This window comes from Coregonus lavaretus, assembly GCF_964263955.1.
Source record: "Coregonus lavaretus genome assembly, contig: HAP1_SCAFFOLD_306, whole genome shotgun sequence".
Taxonomy (NCBI): Eukaryota; Metazoa; Chordata; class Actinopteri; order Salmoniformes; family Salmonidae; genus Coregonus; species Coregonus lavaretus.
Genome location: NW_028159426.1, coordinates 291,613 through 316,826, shown reverse-complemented (window position 1 = coordinate 316,826; position 25,214 = coordinate 291,613). Strand labels below are relative to the sequence as shown.

Below are 25,214 nucleotides of genomic sequence, written 5' to 3'. Positions count from 1 at the left end.
AAATGCAAAAAAAAACATTTGTCTCTCTGAAATGAAGCCATTAAGTGATCGATTTTAAATAAACACATGTCTGTCATTGAACAACACCATGCCATGATTAGCTAGTGAAAAAAACACAACCATTTATTTGATCATTTCTTTAAACAATAGAAGCTAATTTACGAACATTTCTGAAAATGGATATATAGCGTTTTGGATTGAAACTCTTCTCATGTTTCCCCATCTGAGCTCAGAGTAGATGAGAGATGTAATGTTTGTCTCTGTTGTGTTGAAGCCCAATCAAGCAGGAGAGACCAGCCTCCCCTGTACCCAGCTGTGTGTCCATGAAGAGTGACCGGTCTATGGGTCATCCTATACAGTTTAGAGAGGGAGCCTTTTCTACTGAACAAAGGTAAGAAGAAGTCATGGGTCATGGTCAGTGAGTTAAACAACACTGTCTCTAGTCATTTCTCAACTACCATTTTCCCATTTATTTTTGTTGTTTTCATAATCCACAGGCTAAATCTTTTTCAATTTTCATAGTCCTGAAACAATATTAAACAAACACAACATTCCCTGTGTGTGTGTGTGTGTGTGTGTGTGTGTGTGTGTCTCAGTGAGTGTGTGTGTGTGTGTCAGTGAGTGTGTGTGCACTCCCTGGATGATGTACAGTGGGGAAAAAAAGTATTTAGTCAGCCACCAATTGTGCATGTTCTCCCACTTAAAAAGATGAGAAAGGCCTGTAATTTTCATCATAGGTACACGTCAACTATGACAGACAAAATGAGAAAAAAAAATCCAGAAAATCACATTGTAGGATTTTTAATGAATATATTTGCAAATTATGGTGGAAAATAAGTATTTGGTCACCTACAAACAAGCCAGATTTCTGGCTCTCACAGACCTGTAACTTCTTCTTTAAGAGGCTCCTCTGTCCTCCACTCATTACCTGTATTAATGGCACCTGTTTGAACTTGTTATCAGTATAAAAGACACCTGTCCACAACCTCAAACAGTCACACTCCAAACTCCACTATGGCCAAGACCAAAGAGATGTCAAAGGACACCAGAAACAAAATTGTAGACCTGCACCAGGCTGGGAAGACTGAATCTGCAATAGGTAAGCAGCTTGATTTGTAGAAATCAACTGTGGGTGCAATTATTAGGAAATGGAAGACATACAAGACCACTGATAATCTCCCTCGATCTGGGGCTCCACGCAAGATCTCACCCCGTGGGGTCAAAATTATCACAAGAACGGTGAGCAAAAATCCCAGAACCACACGGGGGGACCTAGTGAATGACCTGCAGAGAGCTGGGACCAAAGTAACAAAGCCTACCATCAGTAACACACTACGCCGCCAGGGACTCAAATCCTGCAGTGCAAGACGTGTCCCCCTGCTAAAGCCAGTACATGTCCAGGCCCGTCTGAAGTTTGCTAGAGTGCATTTGGATGATCCAGAAGAGGATTGGGAGAATGTCATATGGTCAGATGAAACCAAAATATAACTTTTTGGTAAAAACTCAACTTGTCGTGATTGGGGGACAAAGAATGCTGAGTTGCATCCAAAGAGCATAACTACTGTGAAGCATGGGGGTGGAAACATCATGCCTTGGGGCTGTTTTTCTGCAAAGGGACCAGGACGACTGATCCGTGTAAAGGAAAGCATGAATGGGGCCATGTATCGTGAGATTTTGAGTGAAAACCTCCTTCCATCAGCAAGGGCATTGAAGATGAAACGTGGCTGGGTCTTTCAGCATGACAATGATCCCAAACACACCGCCCGGGCAACGAAGGAGTGGCTTCATAAGAAGCATTTCAAGGTCCTGGAGTGGCCTAGCCAGTCAAAAGATCTCAACCCCATAGAAAATCTTTGGAGGGAGTTGAAAGTCCGTGTTGCCCAGCGACAGCCCCAAAACATCACTGCTCTAGAGGAGATCTGCATGGAGGAATGGGCCAAAATACCAGCAACAGTGTGTGAAAACCTTGTGAAGACTTAAAGAAAACGTTTGACCTGTGTCATTGCCAACAAAGGGTATATAACAAAGTATTGAGAAACTTTTGGTATTGACCAAATACTTATTTTCCACCATAATTTGCAAATAAATTCATTAAAAATCCTACAATGTGATTTTCTGGATTTTTTATCTCATTTTGTCTGTCATAGTTGACATGTACCTATGATGAAAATTACAGCCCTCTTTCATCTTCTTAAGTGGGAGAACTTGCACAATTGGTGGCTGACTAAATACTTTTTTCCCCACTGTACGTCATTGGGTCTAATGGTCGTCTTGTGCCGAACTGCACATGTGCAGGCCGTCAAATCAAAGGCACTCCTTCGATATAAAGTTGTTTATGACTAACATGAAAATGTGTCCGTTTGTTAAACTACTTAAGACAGAACATTTTCAAAATTAACAACTAAGGAAGTCATTTTTACCTCTCATTGACTTCTTAAACCCCAAACCCTGGCCTGGTCTGCTTCATATGTATTCCCAGAAGACATTTTTTACATCAGCAGTTGTCACAAAGTGCTTATATAGAAACCCAGTCTAAAACCACAAAGAGCAAGCAATGCAGATGTAGAAGCACGGTGGCTAGGAAAAACTCCCTAGAAAGGCAGGAACCTAGGAAGAAACCTAGAGAGGAACCAGGCTCTGAGGGGTGGCCAGTCCTCTTCTGGCTGTGCTGGGGGGAGATTATAAGAGTACATGGCCATTAAGGCCAAATCGTTCTTCAAGATTTTCAAATGTTCATAGATGACCAGCAGGGTCAAATAATAATCACTGTGGTTACAGAGGGTGCAACACGTTAGCACCTCAGGAGTAAATGTCAGTTGGCTTTTCATAGCCAAGCATTCAGAGGTCAAGACAGCAGGTGTTGTAGAGAGAGATAAGGAGAGGGAGAGAGAAAGAGAGAGGGTCGAAACAGCAGGTTCGGGACAAGGTCGCACGTCCGGTGAACAGGTCAGAGTTCCATATCCGCAGGCAGACCAGTAGAAACTGGATCAGCAGCACGACAAGGTATCACGTCCGGTGGAGCATGTATCGATACTGATAGGATCGAAAGAAGGGGAGTGCTGCTCTCTGATCAGTTTTCTCCATTAAAATCTTTACTTATAATTATACTTATTTCACAATACTGACCACGGATCAGCTTCTAGAAAGATATTACTACCTACGGCTGCAGAAATTGAGGTAGTTTATTCTAGTGCTTACACAATAAAAATTCACTAAATCACAGATTCGGCACATCATTGGACACATGTTAGGCTACACATCATGAAATATATTGAGACAAATTACAGACAGTAGCCTACAAGTAGCAAAATATAACTAAATATATTGAACATGGAATATATTTCAATATAATTGAAATAGGACTATAGCCTGCTGTTTGTAATTTAATGCAGTCATCTCGGTTTTCATTTCAAGCAAATTTTTATACGTCCCTTGTTTGAAACATTTACATTTTAGTCATTTAGCAGACGCTCTTATCCAAAGCGACTTACAGGAGCAATTAAGGTTAAGTGCTTTGCTCAAGGGAACATCGACAGATTTTTCACCTAGTCGGCTCAGGGATTAGAACCAGCAACCTTTCGGTTACTGGCACAACGCTCTTAACCACTAAGCTACCTGCCGCCATGAATCAATTGCAAAGACATTGGCAACTTTGTATTTGTATTCAACTTTGTTCTGAATTTATTGGCATAACAAAGAGACGGATAAACCATTTGATTCTATGTTTAGCGGAGATCTTCTGTGTATAAAGTGACGCGGGAGGGCAAAAAAGCATCTAACGACGCACTTGGCTGTTCTACAAGTGGTCTAAGGCAGGTGTTAGAATATGAGCGTTTTCAAGAGCAACGTTAATGACGATGGTTTTAGGAAACAGCTCAGAGATTTAACAATGCTCCTACGAAGATTCTAATGATGAACTTGGCCTTAAGATGCTTTTGGGAATCCGGACCCTGAATAAAAAACATCTGCTAAATGTTAAATGACTAAATGACTAAAAAATCTAATGTAAATGTTTTACATACAGATCTCATATTACTGTATTTATGAATATTTTTTAAATATATTTAAATATTGATGTCACAAGTGTATCATTTGTACAGTTCTTTATTAAAAATGTAGTTATTTGTTAGATTTAACTGTGTAAAATCTATTAGTACAACTTATTTCTCTGAGAGTGAGGCAGATATATAGCATTTTGCAAAAAAAACATTTGTCTCTCTGAAATGAAGCCATTAATTCATCGATTTTAAAGAAACACATGTCTGTTATTGAACAACCCCCTGCCATGATTAGATAGAGATAAAACACAACCATTTATTTGATAATTTCTTTAAACAATAGAAGCTAATTTACTAACATTTCTGAAAATGGATATATAGCGTTTTGGATTGAAACTCTTCTTATGTTTCCCTATCTGATCTCAGAGTAGATGAGAGACGTAATGTTTGTCTCTGTTGTGTTGAAGCCCAATCAAGCAGGAGAGACCAGCCTCCCCTGTACCCAGCTGTGTGTCCATGAAGAGTGACCGGTCTATGGAGCCTCCTATAACGTTTAGAGAGGGAGACTTTTCTACTGAACAAAGGTAAGAAGAACTCATGGGTCATGGTCAGTGAGTTAAACAACACTGTCTCTAGTCATATCTCCTCTCCCATTTTTCCATTTATTTTTGTTCTTTTCATAATCCATAGGCTAACCCTTTTTTTCCATTTTCATAGTCCTAAAACAATATTAAACAAACACAACATTCACTTTGAGTGTGTGTGTGTGTGTATGTGTGTGTGTGTGTGTGTGTGTGTGTGTGTGTGTCTGTCAGTGAGTGTGTGTGTGTGTGTGTGTGTGTGTGTGTGTGTGTGTCAGTGAGTGTGTGTGCTCTCCCTGGATGAGGAGATGTAATCTCTATCCTGATTGCCTAGTCACTTTTACCCCTACCTACATGTACATATTACCTCAACTACCTGGTACCCCTGCACGTTGACTCAGTACTGGTACTCCTTATAGCCTCATTATTACCTCAACTACCTGGTACCCCTGCACATTGACTCAGTACTGGTACTCCTTGTATATAGTCTAGTTATTACCTCAACTACCTGGTACCCTGCACATTGACTCAGTACTCCTTATAGTCTCATTATTGTTATTTTATTATGTTACTATTTCCTTTTTTTATTTAGTGAATTTTGTGACTTTTTAACTCTGCATTGTTGGGAAAGGGCTCGTAAGTAAGCATTTCACGGTAAAGTTGACCACTGTTGTATTCGGCGCATGTGAGAAATACAATTTGATTTGATTTGAAGCTCATGCGCAGAAATACGTCATTGGGTCTAATGGCCGTCTTGTGCCGAACTGCACAGGTGCAGGCCGTCAAATCAAAGTCACTCCTTCGATATATAGTTGTTTTTGACGAACATGAAAATGTGTCAGTTTGTTAAACTACTTAAGACAGAACATTTTCAAAATTAACAACTGAGGAAGTCATTTTTACCTCTCATTGACTTCTCAAACCCCAAACCCTGGCCTGGTCTGCATATGTATTCCCAGAAGACATTTTTTACATCAGCAGTTGTCACAAAGTGCTTATATAGAAACCCAGTCTAAAACCACTAAGAGCAAGCAATGCAGATGTAGAACCACGGTGGCTAGGAAAAACTCCCTAGAAAGGCAGGAACCTAGGAAGAAACCTAGAGAGGAACCAGGCTCTGAGGGGTGGCCAGTCCTCTTCTGGCTGTGCTGGGGGAAGATTATAAGAGTACATGGCCATTAAGTTCAGATCGTTCTTCAAGATTTTCAAATGTTCATAGATGACCAGCAGGGTCAAATAATAATCACTGTGGTTATAGAGGGTGCAACACGTCAGCACCTCAGGAGTAAATGTCAGTTGGCTTTTCATAGCCGAGCATTCAGAGGTCAAGACAGCAGGTGTTGTAGAGAGAGATAAGGAGAGGGAGAGAGAGAGAGAGAGAGAGAGAGAGAGGGTCGAAACAGCAGGTTCGGGACAAGGTCGCACGTCAGGTGAACAGGTCAGAGTTCCATATCCGCAGGCAGACCAGTAGAAACTGGATCAGCAGCACCGCAAGGTATCACGTCCGGTGGAGCATGTGTCGGTACTGATAGGATCGAAAGAAAGGGAGCGCTGCTCTCGGATCAGTTTTCTCCATTAAAATCTTTCCATAACATTATAATTATTTCACAATACTGACCACGGATCAGCTTCTAGAAAGATATTACAACCTACGGCTGCAAATATTGAGGTAGTTTATTCTAATGCTTATACAATAACAATGCACTAAAATCACAGATTTGGCATATCATTGCGCACATGTTAGGCTACACATCATGAAATATATTGAGACAAATTACAGACAGTAGCCTACAAGTAGCAAAATAAAACTAAATATATTGAACATTGAATATATTTCAATATGATTGAAATAGGCCTATAGCCTACTGTTTATATTTTAATGCAGTCATCTCTGTTTTCATTTGAAGCAAATTTGTATAAGTCCCTTGTTTTGCAACTTTGTATTTGTAGTCAACTTTGTTCTGAATATATCTGCGGTCACAGAGAGACGGATAAACCATGTGATTCTATGTTTAGCGGAGATATTCTGTGTATAAAGTGACGCGGGAGGGTAAAAAAGCATCTAACGACGCACTTGGCTGTTCTACAAGTGGTCTGAGGCAGGAGTTAGAATATGAGCGTTTTCAAGTGCAACGTTAATAACGATGGTTTTGGGAAACAGCTCAGAGATTTAACAATGCTCCTACGAAGGTTCTAACGATTAACTTAGCCTTAAAATGCTTTTGGGATACCAGGCCCTGGACAAAAACATCTGCTAAATTCAAAGGTAAATGTTTTACATACAGATCTCATATTACTGGATACATTTTTTTAAACAATTTTTTATATTGATGTTACAAATGTATCATGTGTACAGTTCTTTATAAAAAATGTAGTTATTTGTTACATTTGACTGTGTAAAACCTAGCAGTACTACTTATTTCTCTGAGAGTGTGGCAGATGTACATTCAATAATTAGTTGTCACTCTGTTAACCACAACCAACATGCTGTATCTCTGATTAGGGGTTAGTGGTCTAAAATGAGTCTGTCAGGGGAGAGAGAGGACCAATTTTCTACTCTGAGACGCTTTTTGGATACGTGCCCAGATCTCAAAATATTGTTTTAAAAAACGAATAATTTTTGTTTGACATAATAAAAAAAAAATATTACTAATGTACCCGACTTTAAAGACTTGGTTTAGTTTATTGTGTGGCAGTGCTCATGTCCGCGTTCTGGAACTGTCCGCATCCCCGTACGGTTTGGCGCCAAGCATATTGTCCAGTTACGCGCAGAGTGGTCTGAGGTGATGTTGGGGAACAACGACGGAGTTCGTTACAGTGTTGAGACACCGAAGTTTATTGTTCAATTTGCTTTTTGCGTAATGGTCAGTGACAGTATGAGTGTAGCCAGATCCTTTTCACTCGCTAGTCTTGTTTAATTGTGTGGTTCACCGGATTCGTCATCATCCTCGAGGGACAGACGAACGACCTGCTAGCTAGCCAAGCTAGTCGGTACAGCTAGCTAAGCTAGCTACTCTACCAGCAGCATCCTAGTTATCCTAGCTACCACTACATCATCACCGGCTGCCTGCATTTCTTGTGGACCGATGGAGCTCCCTGGTTATTTCTTCCACCTGTTAAATACCGTGGAGGGCTTCTCCCTCTCTCGTTGACGGATGCTGGCTACCTACAATCCCTCTGTCCGGTTCTCCTCTCTTCGCTAGATGGACGGTAACTTTAGTGTTTAACCCCTCTGTGTCCAAGGACTGAACTTTTGAATATTATTTTCGGGGCGCCTCAAGTTAAATTTTTTACAACGTTTATTTCTGATAAAATTAGTTCATTGCATCCGCCATGGAGCCCAGTTTCATAATATTACCTTCTGTCCCTGGTTATGAAGTAATCGCGAAAAAACAGGCCTTATGTTTGGGCATTTTTCACCCTGCCAGCTCCTATTAGTTCTATTGAGCTCCGTGACACCGACTCGCCTTCAGAACGTTCTATTCCCAGCCCATTGTTCTGCGTCACAATGTCAGCTTCACTGTTGTTATCAATGAGACCTGCCTGCATTAACCCTGTAGGTTTACCTCAGGTAACTGATCATTAACAAGGTTACAGCTACTTGGTGAGCGTTAACCCTGTAGGTTTACCTCAGGTAACTTATTATTAACAAGGTTACGGCTACTTGGTGAGCGCACACACTGTTCACCTGAGTACATGTTGTGGTCATCAATAGTGAGGTGAGACACAGTTTAAGAGGCGATGGCTGGCGGATAGCCATCAAACATTAAACATTTTCTTGTCATGGTTAACGATATTTGTTTTAAGAAAAAAGTGTACAATCTAAATAAAACGCATGTCCCTGTCCTCTTTTTCAAGATGTGGGCGATTTAAACAGCCAGAATACAATTTTTATTAATAAATAACCTTTTCTTTGAGGACTTGTTGTTTCGAAATGGCTGCTGGGTAATTTGATATGCATCGAAATCTTTGTTCGTAGGCATCAAATTGAGCGAATACTGCGCAGGTTCACTGAGTTGCAAACCAAATGGGTATAATGGGGTGATTGTTGTTTAATCGGGTGGTCTAGCTAATGGATTTGTAGATCTGACGCAGTTGCTACCTCAGATTATGAGCCTAGCAAGTGTCATTAATGAATTATATAGTACCCACATTCGGCCACAAGGAGGAGCAAAAATGCCATAAACCCACACTGTTTTTTGCCATATAAACCATAAACCTAACAATCAATCAAATGTATTTATAAACAGGAGTGCACATACCCTTTTCAGTGAGTTACTCAGGGTCAACAGCAGGCTTTGGGTCAAATGTCTCTGTGGTCTGCTTTGACAGGTGAATGTGCATCAGGGCTGAGAGACGAGCATGTGACAGACGAGATCTGTACTTGGTTTTTATTATGTTGAGATGTGAGAATCCCCTCTCACAAGCTGCACTGCTTAAAGGCAGTGTAAGAGCTTAACCACCTTGTTGATGTTGGAGTAAGCATCTGGTTTACTTGTATTTACTATTTGGACCAAGTCATACACAGAAGAGGCTCCCAGGCGTTTTCCTGCCTGCTTTAAGCGCATCCATTCTGTCACAGTGGTATCTTTGTCAAGTTGCAAGGTGGCCTCATATTTCTTGAGAATGTTGCAAACTGTTGTGTTTCCAAAACTGTGTAGGTCTTGCATTTCCTGAGGCCATGTTGAAGGATCAAATACTAAGAAATGATCACATGACTTGAGGGAGTCATATCTGATTTCAAACTCTTCAATTAACCCCCTGAGTAAGTGTGTCTTGTCTCTGTCAGCATCAGCATTGGAAACAGTGTGTGCCCTGTGACTTTCACCATCAAGCAGAAGTGTGAACTGTCCAATGGCCCCCATGAGTTCATCCTTACATTCTCCAATGGTCAGCTTTTCCTTCTGAAACCTAATGGATGTGGTCTTCAAAATGTTGCAAATGTCAAGCATGTTTGACAGAAAGCACTGAAAACGCTCTGTGCAGAAATGCTGCAAGTCACTGTTATCGCTCGTAACCAGTTGCATTTTAATGGCTGGCAATAGTCTTGATATTTGAAGTGTTTCATGCCTCCATGCAGACCATCTGATATTATGAAACTTACCCAGTTTCACAAAGGAGATCCCATTTTCTTCACATAGCTTATTCAGTGCAGCAGTTTTTTTTGCTCCACCTTTTTGTAAATAAAACTGCAGCAGCTTGACCACAGAGCGATTAAATGTCTCACAGTAAGGAACGTTGCGATCAGCTGATTTCGCGCAATTCTCCAGTGTGTGTGCGGTGCACAGAATGTGCACTAGGGAGTCTCCAACCGCAGCAAGTTGCCGGAGTGTTGGCACAACGCCGTTGTAGATACCTATGTTAACAGCAGCCCCGTCTGTGCACAAAGCGACCAACTTTGTTGTCCAGTCATCCAAGCCTGTGTCCTGGAAAAGTCTCACAAGTCCGTCTGTTATGGCCTGCGCGGTTCGGTCAGCACCTAATTCAATCAGTCCAATAAAGTCCGAAGTAAACTCTCCGTTGCTGGACACAGACACAATGTAAACGATTTCCTGCTCAGTTTTTGTGATGTCCTCAGATCCATCAAAAAGCAGCAACTTGGCTCGTAACTCCCCGCTGATGGTGTGAGCGATGCTCTGCATGATCCGTGTGCCCCCTACACGTGAATGATATGCACCTCCGAGATTTACTCCTAGCCGCTTCAGTAAAGGAACATCCTCAGAATAGGAAGACATGGGACGTGCGTGTTTAGCTTTATGGAAGTCGAGGAGATAAATATTAAACAAAGCTTGCCGCTGTTCTTCATTCAGCTTGTCTCGCCATCTGGCAAGTGGGCGACTGGACATTTCTTCTCGGCTAGCTTAGCAATGGCTTGCGCCATATTCGTGTGCTCCTTGCTCTTTTCATGTTTGTCAAATAAAGGATGGTTGAAATTCTTTGAGCCTTTATAAAATGCACCTGTTTTGTCTGCTAGATGTGGATTTGAGCGGCAAATCTTGCACCACATTTCAGTGCGCTCATCGTTAGCTTCAAGCCACTGCACATCTTGGAGCCACTTTTCCGGAAAAAGTATTTTCTTCGGCTCTGGCTCCAGTTGGCGTTTCTTTGTAGGTGGCGAAACGCCAAAGAAGCTGCTTAATGTCTGTTGCTTTTTGGACATCCCTGACAGTAGTTGACAAGCAACATGTCATGTGTAAGGTTAGATGAGAAGATCGGTCAAGTACGCAAAGGCACGTAGTAACACAAGTGGCATTACGCATTCCAGATTTTTGTCGCGCTTGCGTACCTGCGTACCAGATGTCACAAAGTGCTATACAGAAACTCTTACCCTACTTATAACCTATTTTAGCCGTAACCCTAACCCCTAAATTTAGGGTAGGGTAGCCTAGAACACTTTTAGAACCTATTTTAGTAATAATATTATCTTAGTAAATACAATTATAGTATTAAATAGCATTTTGATTATTTTGTTGTTATTGTATTATATGTATAATTGCAAGACAGAACACTTGATAAATTAGACACATTTGTTAAATTTTTCAAATGTGGTTTGAATTGGGTGACCTAGTAACCTCTGTGTGAAAGTCCAGCAATTGGCGTGGGGAAGGTTTGAGACTGATCTAATACACTTTATTTCTCAGCTGCCTCAACAATGTCTGTATGTGAATTAATAACTTTTAATTGCTAAATATTTCCAATAGATGGCAGCATAAGACAACGAAGCATCAGTTATAGGCTACAAGCAGCAATATGATTGACATAAAATATTATGCAACCAAATACTATATGTCCCATGATTTTCTAAGATGGTCACTCATTACTTTAGTTAGCTATATATCTCATATTAGGCCTGTGATGCTTTTGGAAGAGCAACAAAATAGTGACTATAGCAGGTGTTGAACCCCGGGTAAATAATTACTAGTCAGATGCACTAACGTCAACCCTAGTTTGCATGCATTATAGAAAATAATCTTAATATCTGATATTGGGAGTAAATAACCTCGGAATAGAAAAGACAAGAGTGCATCTTCCAGCCCACCAATAAATTACATCAAATCAAATCAAATGTAATTTGTCACATACACGTGTTTAGCAGATGTTATAGCGGGTGTAGCGAAATGCTTCTGCTTCTAGCTCCGACAGTGCAGTAATATTTAACAAGTAATATCTAACAATTTCACAACATATACCTAATACACACAAATCTAAGTAAGGAATGGAATTTAAGAATATATACATATATGGACAAGCAATGACAGAGCGTCATGGACTAAGATACAGTAGTATATTATAGAATACAGTATATACATATGAGATGAGTAGTGCAAGATATGTAAACATTATTAAAGTGACTAGTGTTCCATTTCTTAAAGTGGCCAGTGATTTCAATAGGCAGCAGCAGCCTCTAATGTGCTAGTGATGGCTATTTAACAGTCTGATGGCCTTGAGATAGAAGCTGTTTTTCAGTCTCTCGGTCCCTGCTTTGATGCACCTGTACTGACCTCGCTATTGGATGATAGCGGGGTGAACAGGCAGTGGCTCGGGTGGTTGATGAATCTGACAATGAATGTACTAGGAAAATACGTTTTTCTCGACCAGAGGTGACTAAATTAATGTTCAGGCTTATTGTGTTAGCAGTGTGGAAAGGGACAGTAAAAAGCGTGTGCAGGAGTTTTCCTGTGAGGGGGAGTGGTGGTGTATCCAGGGAGAAAACTAAACTAACCTTCTGAAATGTCATTTGTGGTCTTATGCTGCCATCTATTGGAATTATTTAGCAACTGCAGTAGTACTGAATAAAGTATATCCTTACTAAAGTAGTAATTACTCAGAATTGCAAAATATGACATTTTCTAGTTCATTTGACCACTTACAACCATAAAATATGAGAAAGTTTTCAGTACTACTTATTTCTCAGAGAGTGAGGCAGATATATATTATTACTGTGTAAAACCTAGCAGTACTACTTATTTCTCTGAGAGTGAGGCAGATATATAGCATTGTGCAAAAAACATGATTAATTGTCTCTCTGAAATGAAACCATCAAGTGATAGATTTTAAGCAAACAAATGTCTGTCATTGAACAACCCCATACCATGATTAGCTAGTGAAAAAACACACCAATCTCTTTCATAATTTCTTTAAACAATAAAAGCTAATTTACCAACATTTCTGAAAATGGATATATAGCGTTTTGGAATGAATCTCTTGTTTCCCCATCTGAGCTCAGAGTAGATGAGAGACGTAATGTTTGTCTCTGTTGTGTTGAAGCCCAATCAAGCAGAAGAGACCAGCCTCCCCTGTATCCAGCTGTGTGTCCATGAAGAGTGACCGGTCTATGAGTCCTCCTATAACGTTTAGAGAGGGAGACTTTTCTACTGAACAAAGGTAAGAAGAACTCATGGGTCATGGTCAGTGAGTTAAACAACACTGTCTCTAGTCATTTCTCCTCTCCCATTTTACCATTTCTTTTTGTTGTTTTCATAATCCATAGGCTAAACCTTTTTTCCATTTTCATAGTCCTGAAACAATATTAAACAAACACAACATTCCCTCCCTGTGTGTGTGTGTGTGTGTGTGTTTGTGTGTGTGTGTGTGTGTGTGTGTGTCTGTGTGTGTGTGTGTGTGTGCACTCCCTGGATGAGGATATGTAATCTGATGTTTTGTCCACAGAAACCAACAGGAGAGATCAGAGTCAGAGATTCTCAGTGGTCAGTCTTCCCAGAGTCATCAAACAGACCTGGCCTCCATATTCAGTGTATGTGGTCCTGTTATGTACATTTCTTTTTGTTTACCTCAAGTAAAGTTGATCTGTCAATCATTCATTCATGTGTTAATGAGAAAGCATTTCTTCTCTTGCTCAACTTATTTACTTGATTTATTTCAGTTGCTTGAAGAGAATATTATGACATTTGTGAAGAACGAGCTGAAGATGTTCAAGAGGATTCTAAGTCCAGAACTCCTAGAAGGCTTTGAGAGTCAGAAGCAGGATAAGGAAGTGGTGGATGCTGAAGATGAGAAGCAGGAGAGCAGTGCCAGAGAGGGGGCTCTGAAGATCACACTGCACGTCCTGAGGAAAATGAACCAGAAGGAGCTTGCTGACACACTGGAGAAAAGTAAGAGCTGTCTGCCTCATGTTGAATGCTGTTTTAGAGCATTTAAAAGCTGTAGCTAAAGTACAGCTAAAGTAGCTGTGTAACTCAATGATATTGTAGCAGCCTTAACACAACACCTAGTGACCTCATCAAGTAGCAGCAGGGATGTGTTGTGGTGATTAATTTAGAGAGAGAGAGAGAGAGAGAGAGAGAGAGAGAGAGAGAGAGAGAGAGAGAGAGAGAGAGAGAGAACATTAATAATACCATCAATAATTATATAAATCAGTCACACCAGTCTGTAATGCATTATGAAAACAGTTAAGAGAGTAAATGATTGCAATTTATACTTTAGAAAACATCCTTACAATACTGTAGGCATTAAAACAGACTTAATATTAATATCATCTGTGTTATTTCTTCATTCAGATGAGCTTGCTGTGATTTGCCAACGTGAACTCAAATCTAATCTAAAGAAGAAGTTTCAATGTGTATTTGAGGGTATCGCTAAACAAGGAAACCCAACACTTCTCAATAAGATCTACACAGAGCTCTACATCACAGAGGGTGGAACAGGAGAGGTCAATAATGAACATGAGCTGAGACAGATTGAGACAACAACCAGGAAACAAGCAAGACCAGAGACTGCAATCAAATGTAACGACATCTTCAGACCCTTAACTGGACAAGACGAACTTATCAGAACTGTGCTGACAAAGGGAGTCGCTGGCATTGGAAAAACAGTCTCTGTGCAGAAGTTCATTCTGGACTGGGCTGAAGGAAAAGCAAATCAGGATGTCCAATTTGTATTTTCATTCCCTTTTCGGGAGCTGAATTTGATGAAAAAGGAAAAACACACTTTGATTGAACTTCTCAATCACTTCTCAATGGAAACCAAAGAATCAAGAATCTCCAACTACGACAAGTACAAAGTTCTGTTCATCTTTGATGGTCTGGATGAGTGCCGACTGCCCTTAGACTTCCAGAAGAACAAGATTTGTTTTGACGTCACAGAGTCAACCTCAGTGGATGTTCTGCTGACAAATCTCATCAAGGGAAATCTGCTTCCCTCTGCTCTCCTCTGGATAACTACCCGACCTGCAGCAGCCAATACGATCCCTTCAGTGTGTGTTGACCAGGTGACAGAGGTACGAGGGTTCAATGACCCACAGAAGGAGGAGTACTTCAGGAAGAGATTCAGTGATGAGGACCTGGCCAGCAGAATCATCTCACACATAAAGACATCAAGGAGTCTCCACATCATGTGCCACATTCCAGTCTTCTGTTGCATTTCAGCAACAGTCCTTGAACACATGCTGAAACATAAGAGAGAAGAGATGCCCAAGACTCTGACTGAGATGTACTCACACCTTGTGGTGTTTCATATCAAACAGAAGAATGAAAAGTATATTGGGAAAGAAGATACAGGTCCACACTGGAATGAAGAGAGCATTCTGGCACTGGGAAAACTGGCTTTTCAACAGCTTGTTGAGGGCAATCTGATTTTCTATAAAAAAGATCTGAAAAGGGCTGGCATTGATGTCAATGACGCATCAGTGTACTCAGGATTGTGCACACAGATCTTTAAAGAGGAATGTGTGCTGTACCAGGAAAAGGTGTACTGCTTCGTGCATCTGAGCATTCAGGAGTTTCTGGCTGCTGTATATGTGTTCCTCTCATTCATCAACAACAATGAGAATCTAATGGCCAAACCTCAATCAATGTTCAGCTACTTTTTTGCGCAGTCCAGAGACAAGTCTGAAGTTACTGTCTACAAGAGTGCTGTGGATAAAGCCTTACAAAGTGAGACAGGAAACCTGGACCTGTTCCTCCGCTTCCTTCTGGGCCTCTCACTGGAGTCCAATCAGAAGCACTTACGAGGTCTACTGACAAAGACAAGAAGCAGCTCACAGAGCCATGAAGAAACAGTCAAGTACATCAAGGAGAAGATCAGGGAGAATCCCTCTCCAGAGAGGTGCATCAATCTGTTCCACTGTCTGAATGAACTGAATGACCATTCTCTAGTGGAGGAGATCCAAAGCTACCTGAGATCAGGAAGTCTCTCAGAAGAAGAACTGTCACCTGCACAGTGGTCAGCTCTGGTCTTTGTGTTGCTGACTTCAGAAAAGGAGCTGGATGTGTTTGACCTGAAGAAATACTCCAGATCAGAGGAAGGTCTTCTGAGGCTGCTGCCAGTGGTCAAAGCCTCCAGAGCTGCTCTGTGAGTACATAAAATGACATTTAAGTACTAATCATCAGGAAGAAATATTCAGTTTATAGAAATATATGTATCATAAAATATATATAATATATAATATTACATTGAAAAACTTACTGAATCAATGCATTGATGGTCATATTAGTATAACAATATGACCATACAATTCTAGGAGACGGAAGATGAATCTATATGTTGTTTGGGAGAATAAACCAAATGCATCTGCCATTGTCCTTCTACACTACTGGTGTTAAATTAACAGTGTGTTTGTGAAATCATGATGATCTCTTTGCAGGCTGTCAGGCTGTGGAGTCACAGAGGAAGGCTGTGCTTCTCTGGTCTCAGCTCTGAAGTCAAACCCCTCACACCTGAGAGAGCTGGATCTGAGTAACAATGACCTGAAGGATTCAGGAGTGAAGCTGCTCTCTGCTGGACTGGGGAATCCCCACTGTAAACTGGAGACTCTGAGGTCAGTATTCCTGTAGTTGGTCAACAAGTGATAACTGTTCACCAGATCCACATGTGTTTACCAGGCACACATAGTCCACACCATATGTGTTTGGACAATGAAGCTTACAGTTTTAAATTTGGTGCTATGCTCCAGCATTTTGGATTTGAGATATAATGTTTCATATTAGGCAACAGTACAGAATGTTACCTTTTATTTGATGATATTTTCATACATATCTGTTTCACTGTTTAGAAATGAAAGCACTTTATGTATCTAGTTCTCCCATTTGAAAAAGTCTTAATAATTTGGACATATTCACTGATATTGTATTAAAGTAGTCATAAGTTTAGTATTTGGTCCCATATTCCTTACCTGCAGTGATTACATCAAGCTTGTGATTCTACAAACTTGTTGAATGCATTTGCAGTTTGTCTTGGTTGTGTTTTGGATTATGTTTTTCCCAATAGTTACTGAATGGTGAATAATGTCCTGTCATTTTGGAGTCACTTCATTTGTATTGTCAGTAAGAATAGAAGATGTTTCTGAACACTTCTACATTCATGTGGATGCTACCATGATTATGAATAATAATGAATGAATCGTGAATGATGATGAATGATAAAGTTACAGAGGAACAAGGATCATACCCCCTCTGTTATTGGTAATGGTGAGAGGTTAGCATGTTTTGTTGTAGCCTCTGTAACTTTCTCATTCATTATAATTCATGATTCATTCATGATTTTTCTTAATCATGGCATCATCAGGATTCATTTAGTAGTGTTTTAGAAACATGTTATCTACTCACTTAGACAGAAAATTACTCCAGTCATCATCCACCATTCAGTTACTATTGGGCAAAACATAACCCAAAACACAACCAAAACAAACTGCAAATGCAACCAACGAGTTTACAACCAAATACTAAACTTTTGACTACATTAATATACTATAAGTGAATTGGTCAGAATACTTATGACTTCTTCAAATGGGGGACTAGATACATAAAGTGCTTTCATTTCTAAACGGTGAAACAGATATGTATTAAAATACCCTCAAATAAAAGGTGACATTATATACTGTCACCTCATATGAAACATTTGATTTCAAATCCAAAATGCTGGAGAATATAGCCACATTTAAAATGTTAGCTTCACTGTCAAAATAGATATGGTGTGGACTGTAAACTCAATACAATCTAAATCTGATACCTCACTGTCTGTCTTTTGACTGATACTGCTTTTTAAACTGCTCTGGTCAGTCTACTCATATATTTGTAATATACATGTTTCTATCTACAAGCAATTCTTTAATAATTTGTCATTTCTAATAATGAAAAATTCATTTATGAATAGATATGTCAGGTTTCAGGACGCTGATATATCTGAATATGTTGAAAAAATATATACTGCCACTATTTTCACCACCAAAGTATAGCAGTGTGATTTTAATATGATTTGACTCTTTGCAGGCTGTCAGGCTGTCTAGTCACAGAGGAAGGCTGTGCTTCTCTGGTCTCAGCTCTGAAATCAAACCCCTCACACCTGAGAGAGCTGGATCTGAGTAACAATGACCTGAAGGATTCAGGAGTGAAGCTGCTCTCTGCTGGACTGGGGAATCCCCACTGTAAACTGGAGACTCTGAGGTCAGTATTCCTGTAGTTGGTCAACAAGTGATAACTGTTCACCAGATCCACATGTGTTTACCAGGCACACATAGTCCACACCATATGTGTTTGGACAGTGAAGCTTACAGTTTTAAATTTGGTGCTATGGTCCAGCATTTTGGATTTGAGATAAAATGTTTCATATGAGGTGACAGTACAGAATGTCACCTTTTATTTGAGGGTATTCATACATATCTGTGTTACTGTTTAGAAATGAAAGCACTTTATGTATCTAGTTCTCCCATTTGAAAAAGTCTTAATAATTTGGACATATTCACTTATATTGTATTAAAGTAGTCATAAGTTTAGTATTTGGTCCCATATTCCTTACCTGCAGTGATTACATCAAGCTTGTGATTCTACAAACTTGTTGAATGCATTTGCAGTTTGTCTTGGTTGTGTTTTGGATTATGTTTTTCCCAATAGAAACTGAATGGTGAATAATGTCCTGTCATTTTGGAATCACTTCACTTGTATTGTCAGTAAGAATAGAAGATGTTTCTGAACACTTCTACATTCACGTATGAATCGTGAATGATGATGAATGAGAAAGTTACAGAGGAACAAGGATCATACCCCCTCTGTTATTGGTAATGGTGAGAGGTTAGCATGTTTTGTTGTAGCCTCTGTAACTTTCTCACTCATTATTATTCATGATTCATTCATGATTCTTCTTAATCATGGCATCATTAGGATTAATTTATTAGTGTTTAGAAACCTGTTATCTACTCACTTAGACAGAAAATTACTCCAGTCATCATCCACCATTCAGTTACTATCGGGCAAAACATAACCCAAAACACAACCAAAACAAACTGCAAATGCAACCAACGAGTTTACAACCAAATACTCAACTTTTGACTACTTTAATACACTATAAGTCAAATGGTCAGAATACGTTTGACTTCTTCAAATGGGGGACTAGATACATAAAGTCCTTTCATTTCTAAACGGTGAAACAGATATGTATTCAAATACCCTAAAATAAAAGGTGACATTATATACTGTCACCTCATATGAAACATTTGATCACAAATCCAAAATGCTGGAGTATAGAGCCAAATTTAAAAGGTTATGTTCACTGTCAAAATAGATATGGTGTGGACTGTATACTCAATACAATCTAAATCTGATACCTCAATGTCTGTCTTTTGACTGATACTGCTTTTTAAACTGGTCTGGTCAGTCAACTCAAATATTCGTACTATATATTTTTCTATCTCCAAGCAATACTTTGTCATTTCTAATAATGAAACATTCATTTATGAATAGATATGGCAGGTTTCAGGACACTGATATATCTGAATATGTTGAAAAAATATACTGCCACTATTTGGACCACCAAAGAATAGCAGTGTGATTTTAATATTATTTGACTCTTTGCAGGCTGTCAGGCTGTCTAGTCACAGAGGAAGGCTGTGCTTCTCTGGTCTCAGCTCTGAAGTCAAACCCCTCACACCTGAGAGAGCTGGACCTGAGCTACAATCACCCAGGAGACTCAGGAGTCAGACTGCTCTCTGCTGGACTGGAGGATCCACACTGCAGACTGGAGAAACTCAAGTATGTAGAGGGTTTATGTCAATGTTCATATCAGACATGTTGGAGTTATCAGGCTAGTTAAGACAAACATTCTGACCACCACTTGGACTAAGTTATATAAAGACTGTGTGTGTGTGTGTGTGTGTGTGTGTGTGTGTGTGTGTGTCCAGTGTGTGTGTTTGTGTGTGTGTGTGTGTGTGTGTGTGTCCAGTGTGTGTGTGTGTTTCCAGTGTGTGTGTGTGTTTGTCCAGTGTGTGTGTGTGTGTGTGTTTTTTGGACACACACACACACACACACACTGGACAAACACACACACACACTGGACACACACACACACACACACATACACACACACACACTGGACACACACACAGACACTGGACACACACACACACACACACACACACACTGGACACACACACACACACACACACTGGATACACACACACACACACACACTGGACACACACACTGGACACACACACACACTGGACACACACACACACACACTGGACACACACACACACACTGGACACACACACACACACACACACACACTGGACAAACACACTGGACACAAACACACACACTGGACACACACACACACAAACACACACACTGGATACACACACACACACTGGACACAAACACACACACTCTGGACACACACAATGGATACACACACACTGGACACACACGCACACACACACAAACTGGACACACACATACACACTGGACACACACACACACACACACACATGCTGGACACACACACAAACACACTGGACACACACACATTGTACACACACTGGAAACACACACACACTGGACATACACACACAAGACAAACTGGACACACACACTAGACACACACACACACACAGACACGTACGCTGGACACACACACACACTGGACACACACACACACACACACGCTGGACACACACAAACACTGGACACACACACACACACTGGACACACACAAAGTTATATGCTGACTGTTTGTGTGTGTGTGTGTGTGTGTGTCTAATGTGTGTGTGTGTGTGTGCATGTGTATCACTCAATGACACACAGACACACACACGCTGGACACACACACACACAGTGGACACACACACTGGACACACACACACTTGGACAAAGTTATGTGCTGGCTGTTTGTGTGTGTGTGTCCATTGTGTGTGTTTGTGTGTGTGTGTGTGTGTGTGTGTGTGTGTGTGTGTGTGTGTGTGTGTGTGTGTGTGTGTGTGTGTGTGTGTGTGTGTGTGTGTGTGTGTGTGTGAGTTCACGTGTATCCCTCAATGACTGTCTGTTCTTCTGCTTACCGCTACAGTGTGGAACATGGTGGAGAGAACACAATGAAACCTGGACTTAGAAAATGTGAGTGTTGACTGCTGTGAAGAATATGACTAAGAATAAGTCTTAATTCAAGTGAAGTCAAAGTCAAAGACCACCATCATTACTTACTTGGTCATATTAAATATCAACTGTAGTTCTACAGAAGCACAAATCAGGGACACCAAAGTTTACAAAGAGTTGCTTTGACAATGTGTGTGTCTGTGTGTGGCGTGTTCCTGTTACATTAGAAATGTGTGTATGTGTGTGTGTATGCTTGCATGCATACAGGTGTGTGTGTGTGTTCCGGGTGTGTGTGTGTGTGTGTGTGTCTAGTGTGTGTGTGTGTTCAGGATGTGTGTGTGTGTGTGTTCAGGATGTGTGAAATCACAAAAACGGGAAACAAGAAACAGGCATTCCAACGAAAGACAAATAGACATGTTCACACTGTTGAGTAAGAGAACACTGAGGTGAGTGACTCATCAGACGAGGAAGTCACACTGAAAATCCAGACTTTTTCCTGGCGGGCCGCATGGCTACTATGTCTCCCCCTTGCTAGAGGGACAGCTGGTTAGTATGGAGATTAACACAGGGACAGCTGGTTAGTATGGAGATTAACACAGGGACAGCTGGTTAGTATGGAGGTTAACACAGGGACAGCTGGTTAGTATGGAGATTAACACAGGGACAGCTGGTTAGTATGGAGATTAACACAGGGACAGCTGGTTAGTATGGAGGTTAACACAGGGACAGCTGGTTAGTATGGAGGTTAACACAGGGACAGCTGGTTAGTATGGAGGTTAACACAGGGGCAGGTGGTGTGTATGGAGATTAACACAGGGGCAGCTGGTGAGTATGGAGATTGACACAGGGACAGCTGTAACTCTTGTGTCAGAATAAATTCACTGAAACACCTTCCACTTCAACCAGCGCACCTCGTGTTAAAGACTTACACAGGTGAATCTGTCGCTGTGAGAGGCATCACTGATGTCACAGTTCAGGTAAACAGACAAACTGAAAAGCTGCCACTCTGTTGTGAAAGGAGACCATGCATCACTACTGGGATGTTCATAGTTGGAGAAAATCACACTGGACTGGCCATCAGTGCATACAATGACACATGGAGACATAGACCTACCTGCCATCTTAAAGAAACATGGAGAAGTCTTTAATGGACAGCTGGGTAGTATGAACGACATTACAGGGAAGCTTAGCATTAAGCCAGACAGCAAACCAACGTTTCTGAAAGCAGGACCTGTACCTTATGCTATCAGACCAAAAGTCAAGGCTGACTTGGAGGCTTTAGTCAAGAACAAAGTACTGGAGCCGGTCAGCATGAGTGAATGCATGAGCAACACCCATCTACCAGTCATTAACACTAGAACCGTCTGGCCTTTCAGCTAGTAGGGATGGCTACTCCAATCCTCGGGGTGTCACACCTTTCCCCCATCCCTAGCAAACACAGCTGATTAAACTAATCACATTCTAAATTTAAGATTATGATTAGTTAATTATTGGAGTCAAGTGTGTTAGCTGCGGCTGGGGCAAGGTGTGACACCAATCAGGCCCAGAGGACTGGAGTTGCCCATCCCTGCACTAGAGCAAGGTGTGACACCAATCAGGCCCAGAGGACTGGAGTTGCCCATCCCTGCACTAGAGCAAGGTGTGACACCAATCAGGCCCAGAGGACTGGAGTTGCCCATCCCTGCAATAGAGCAAGGTGTGACACCAATCAGGCCCCGAGGACTGGAGTTGCCCATCCCTGCACTAGAGCAAGGTGTGACACCAATCAGGCCCAGAGGACTGGAGTTGCCCATCCCTACACTAGAGCAAGGTGTGACACCAATCAGGCCCCGAGGACTGGAGTTGCCCATCCCTGCACTATAGCAAGGTGTGACACCAATCAGGCCCAGAGGACTGGAGTTGGCCATCCCTGCACTAGAGCAAGGTGTGCAAACATGGTTGATAAATAAATCCTTGATAAATAGTGCATCAACTATTGTAAAGGATTAATTGCATGAAGAAATATTTGTGGAAATATATATTTTTTGGTAACTTAAAAAAAAGTTAATTCTACAAAGTAAAAATTAAATCGCCCTATATCCTATTTCTGTTTCCCTTACAATAAAAACATTACAGTATAATCCATCTGATCAACTTTATTTGTAGATTCAATTAGTAATAGAGTTTTAGTACTTAATAAAGTCCATTTACAGTTTATTTTGACAAAGTAGAATGAAAAATATAATAATAATAATAATATAACCAGCCAGGTGTACATATGTGTGTTAATATATTCATGACAAGATATAAAACAATAATGTGTTGATTGTATCAGACACTGTACCGAGCCTTTACACATGAACCAATCACGTCTTCTCTTTATGCTTCAGGTCCACAGTCAGCACACAGCTTCGGGGCTTTGTGTGAGCAAGCCCCACAAACAAATCGGTTGCCCTACACAGTTTTATGGGACTTTTTCCTTCCGCACTTACTTACTTGACATTGTGTCTTTTTCAACAGTGGGAGCTGTGGTGTTTGGGGAAGAGGGAGAGCAGGACCTGCTGTCTTGACATTGTGTATTTTTCCCCAGTGGGAGCTGTGGTGCTTGGGGAAGAGGGAGAGCAGGACCTGCTGTCTTGACATTGTGTATTTTTTTTGGGGCTCCACCTGTCTCAAAACCACAGTCTCAGACAGTCGCTCATTCGGCTGGTCTGGTTTCATCTTTCCCCAGATATGGAAAGACATTGAGCAAGTTGGTTTCGACATCGGCTGCTAACCAAAACGGAAGTCACATGCACCATTATCAGTTTCTATCTGGTTTCTATTGGACATTCATCCGTTGACGACAGAATATTATGTTACTCGTTGTTGCTTAGTAGCCAGAGCAAATGTGTGCTAAATTAATGAACAGCAGGGATGTTGGTGAAAAAATGATATTTGGAAATAGAGCTGCACCTCTTGAATGTTGAGAGTTATTTGATAAAGGTAAGTGTCATAGAAACTGCAGAATATGCTCTTTCAGATACAGCACTATATAGAAATCACAATGTTTTACCTGCATGTGACTCTGAAGGAGGATTTGATAAAGAGATGCTCTTTTCCCTGCATCTGTCAATTACAGACTATTGTCAATTTCATCTGGTCTATAGGCTAACTCTTATTATGTGTGAAATTAGTTTAGGTAGAGTCAATGATATGTTTTGCATTATTCTAAAGGCATATGTTTTGCAACACAATCTCACACTCAATTAGAGCAAATATGTACAAAAAGTATTTGAGCAGATTTTGTGCGTTTTTGTGTGGCTTAATTCACCCCCCAAAAATGTATTTTCCTATGAATTAAGTCATACAAAAATGTGTATTTTCACACGAATTAAGCCACACAAATACGCACAAAATCTGCTGAAAACGTTTTTGTGCATATTTGCACGGATTGAGTGTGAGATTGTGTTGACTGCAACACATAGCATGTTTTCATTTCCCGCAATACATTTGATTAGTAATAGACTTACAGTAAATAAAACAGTCCTGTAACAGCTTCTTTTTACAAAGTAAAATGTAAAACAGAACGGTATCAACCTGCAAGATGCGGTCAAATGATTTGCTGCTGATAAACAGGCATAACACAAACTCATCATTACACTATTGTTCTAAATGAATTCAACATCTGCACCCTCCTTATCATTCAGTTGGGCCTAATTTAAATTCATTTATGAAGTAACGTGCACAATTATCTCCCATTCATCCATTTGTCATTTATTCAGTGAGGAAAGAGAGAGTAATTAGTGCCTGGCTGGGTACCAACGTCCTACAGCGGATTAAATTGGGAATAGGTTAAAAAACGGGTAAAAAGGCTCTAAATATTTTCTGTTTGTGATGTAAAAATTCGGACAAATGAGCAGTGTAAAATACAAACATTTAGGAAAAGTCAGGGAGCAGGACATAGGTTTATTTGGGGTCTGATTCTAGTGTTAAAAGACAATTCCGCCACTTTTCAACCTCATATTCATCCTCTCCAGCACCAAAACAGTGTCTATATTTGTGAAAACAGCACGTTTCTATGATCTGTAGTTAAAAAGACAAGAAGAAAAGTCTTTATAAAATGTTTCTCTGTGACATAAAAGTAAGAAAATTGTGATTTTCAAAACCTGCAATGAGTTTCTAGTTTCTAGCCCAATTTTATTTTTTAATTTTATTTATTCTATTGCTCCTCACATAACTGCGAATCTGATTGTTTTTGAAAGTTTATACTGTTTAAGTTTAAAATGTTTATACTTTTGATTACGTAACACTTTTTAACTTTATATATATTTTTTAACGAAACTTAGAAAAACACC

General features: G+C 40.4%; 1 protein-coding gene across 1 annotated transcript in view; it reads left to right on the top strand.

Moving 5' to 3' along the window:
- Positions 1-24,516, top strand: part of LOC311122880 (NACHT, LRR and PYD domains-containing protein 3-like) — a 32,748-nt gene extending 8,232 nt beyond the window's left edge. The window contains exons 4-14 of the mRNA XM_084197189.1: positions 275-391; positions 4,466-4,582; positions 12,848-12,964; positions 13,250-13,334; positions 13,464-13,692; positions 14,098-15,889; positions 16,182-16,355; positions 17,806-17,979; positions 19,387-19,560; positions 20,873-20,919; positions 23,398-24,516. Coding sequence (XP_084053315.1) covers positions 275-391; positions 4,466-4,582; positions 12,848-12,964; positions 13,250-13,334; positions 13,464-13,692; positions 14,098-15,889; positions 16,182-16,355; positions 17,806-17,979; positions 19,387-19,560; positions 20,873-20,919; positions 23,398-23,447 — 3,076 coding nt within the window. The 3' untranslated portion in view covers positions 23,448-24,516. The remainder of the gene's footprint in view (positions 1-274; positions 392-4,465; positions 4,583-12,847; positions 12,965-13,249; positions 13,335-13,463; positions 13,693-14,097; positions 15,890-16,181; positions 16,356-17,805; positions 17,980-19,386; positions 19,561-20,872; positions 20,920-23,397) is intronic.
- Positions 24,517-25,214: the final 698 nt, after the last annotated feature.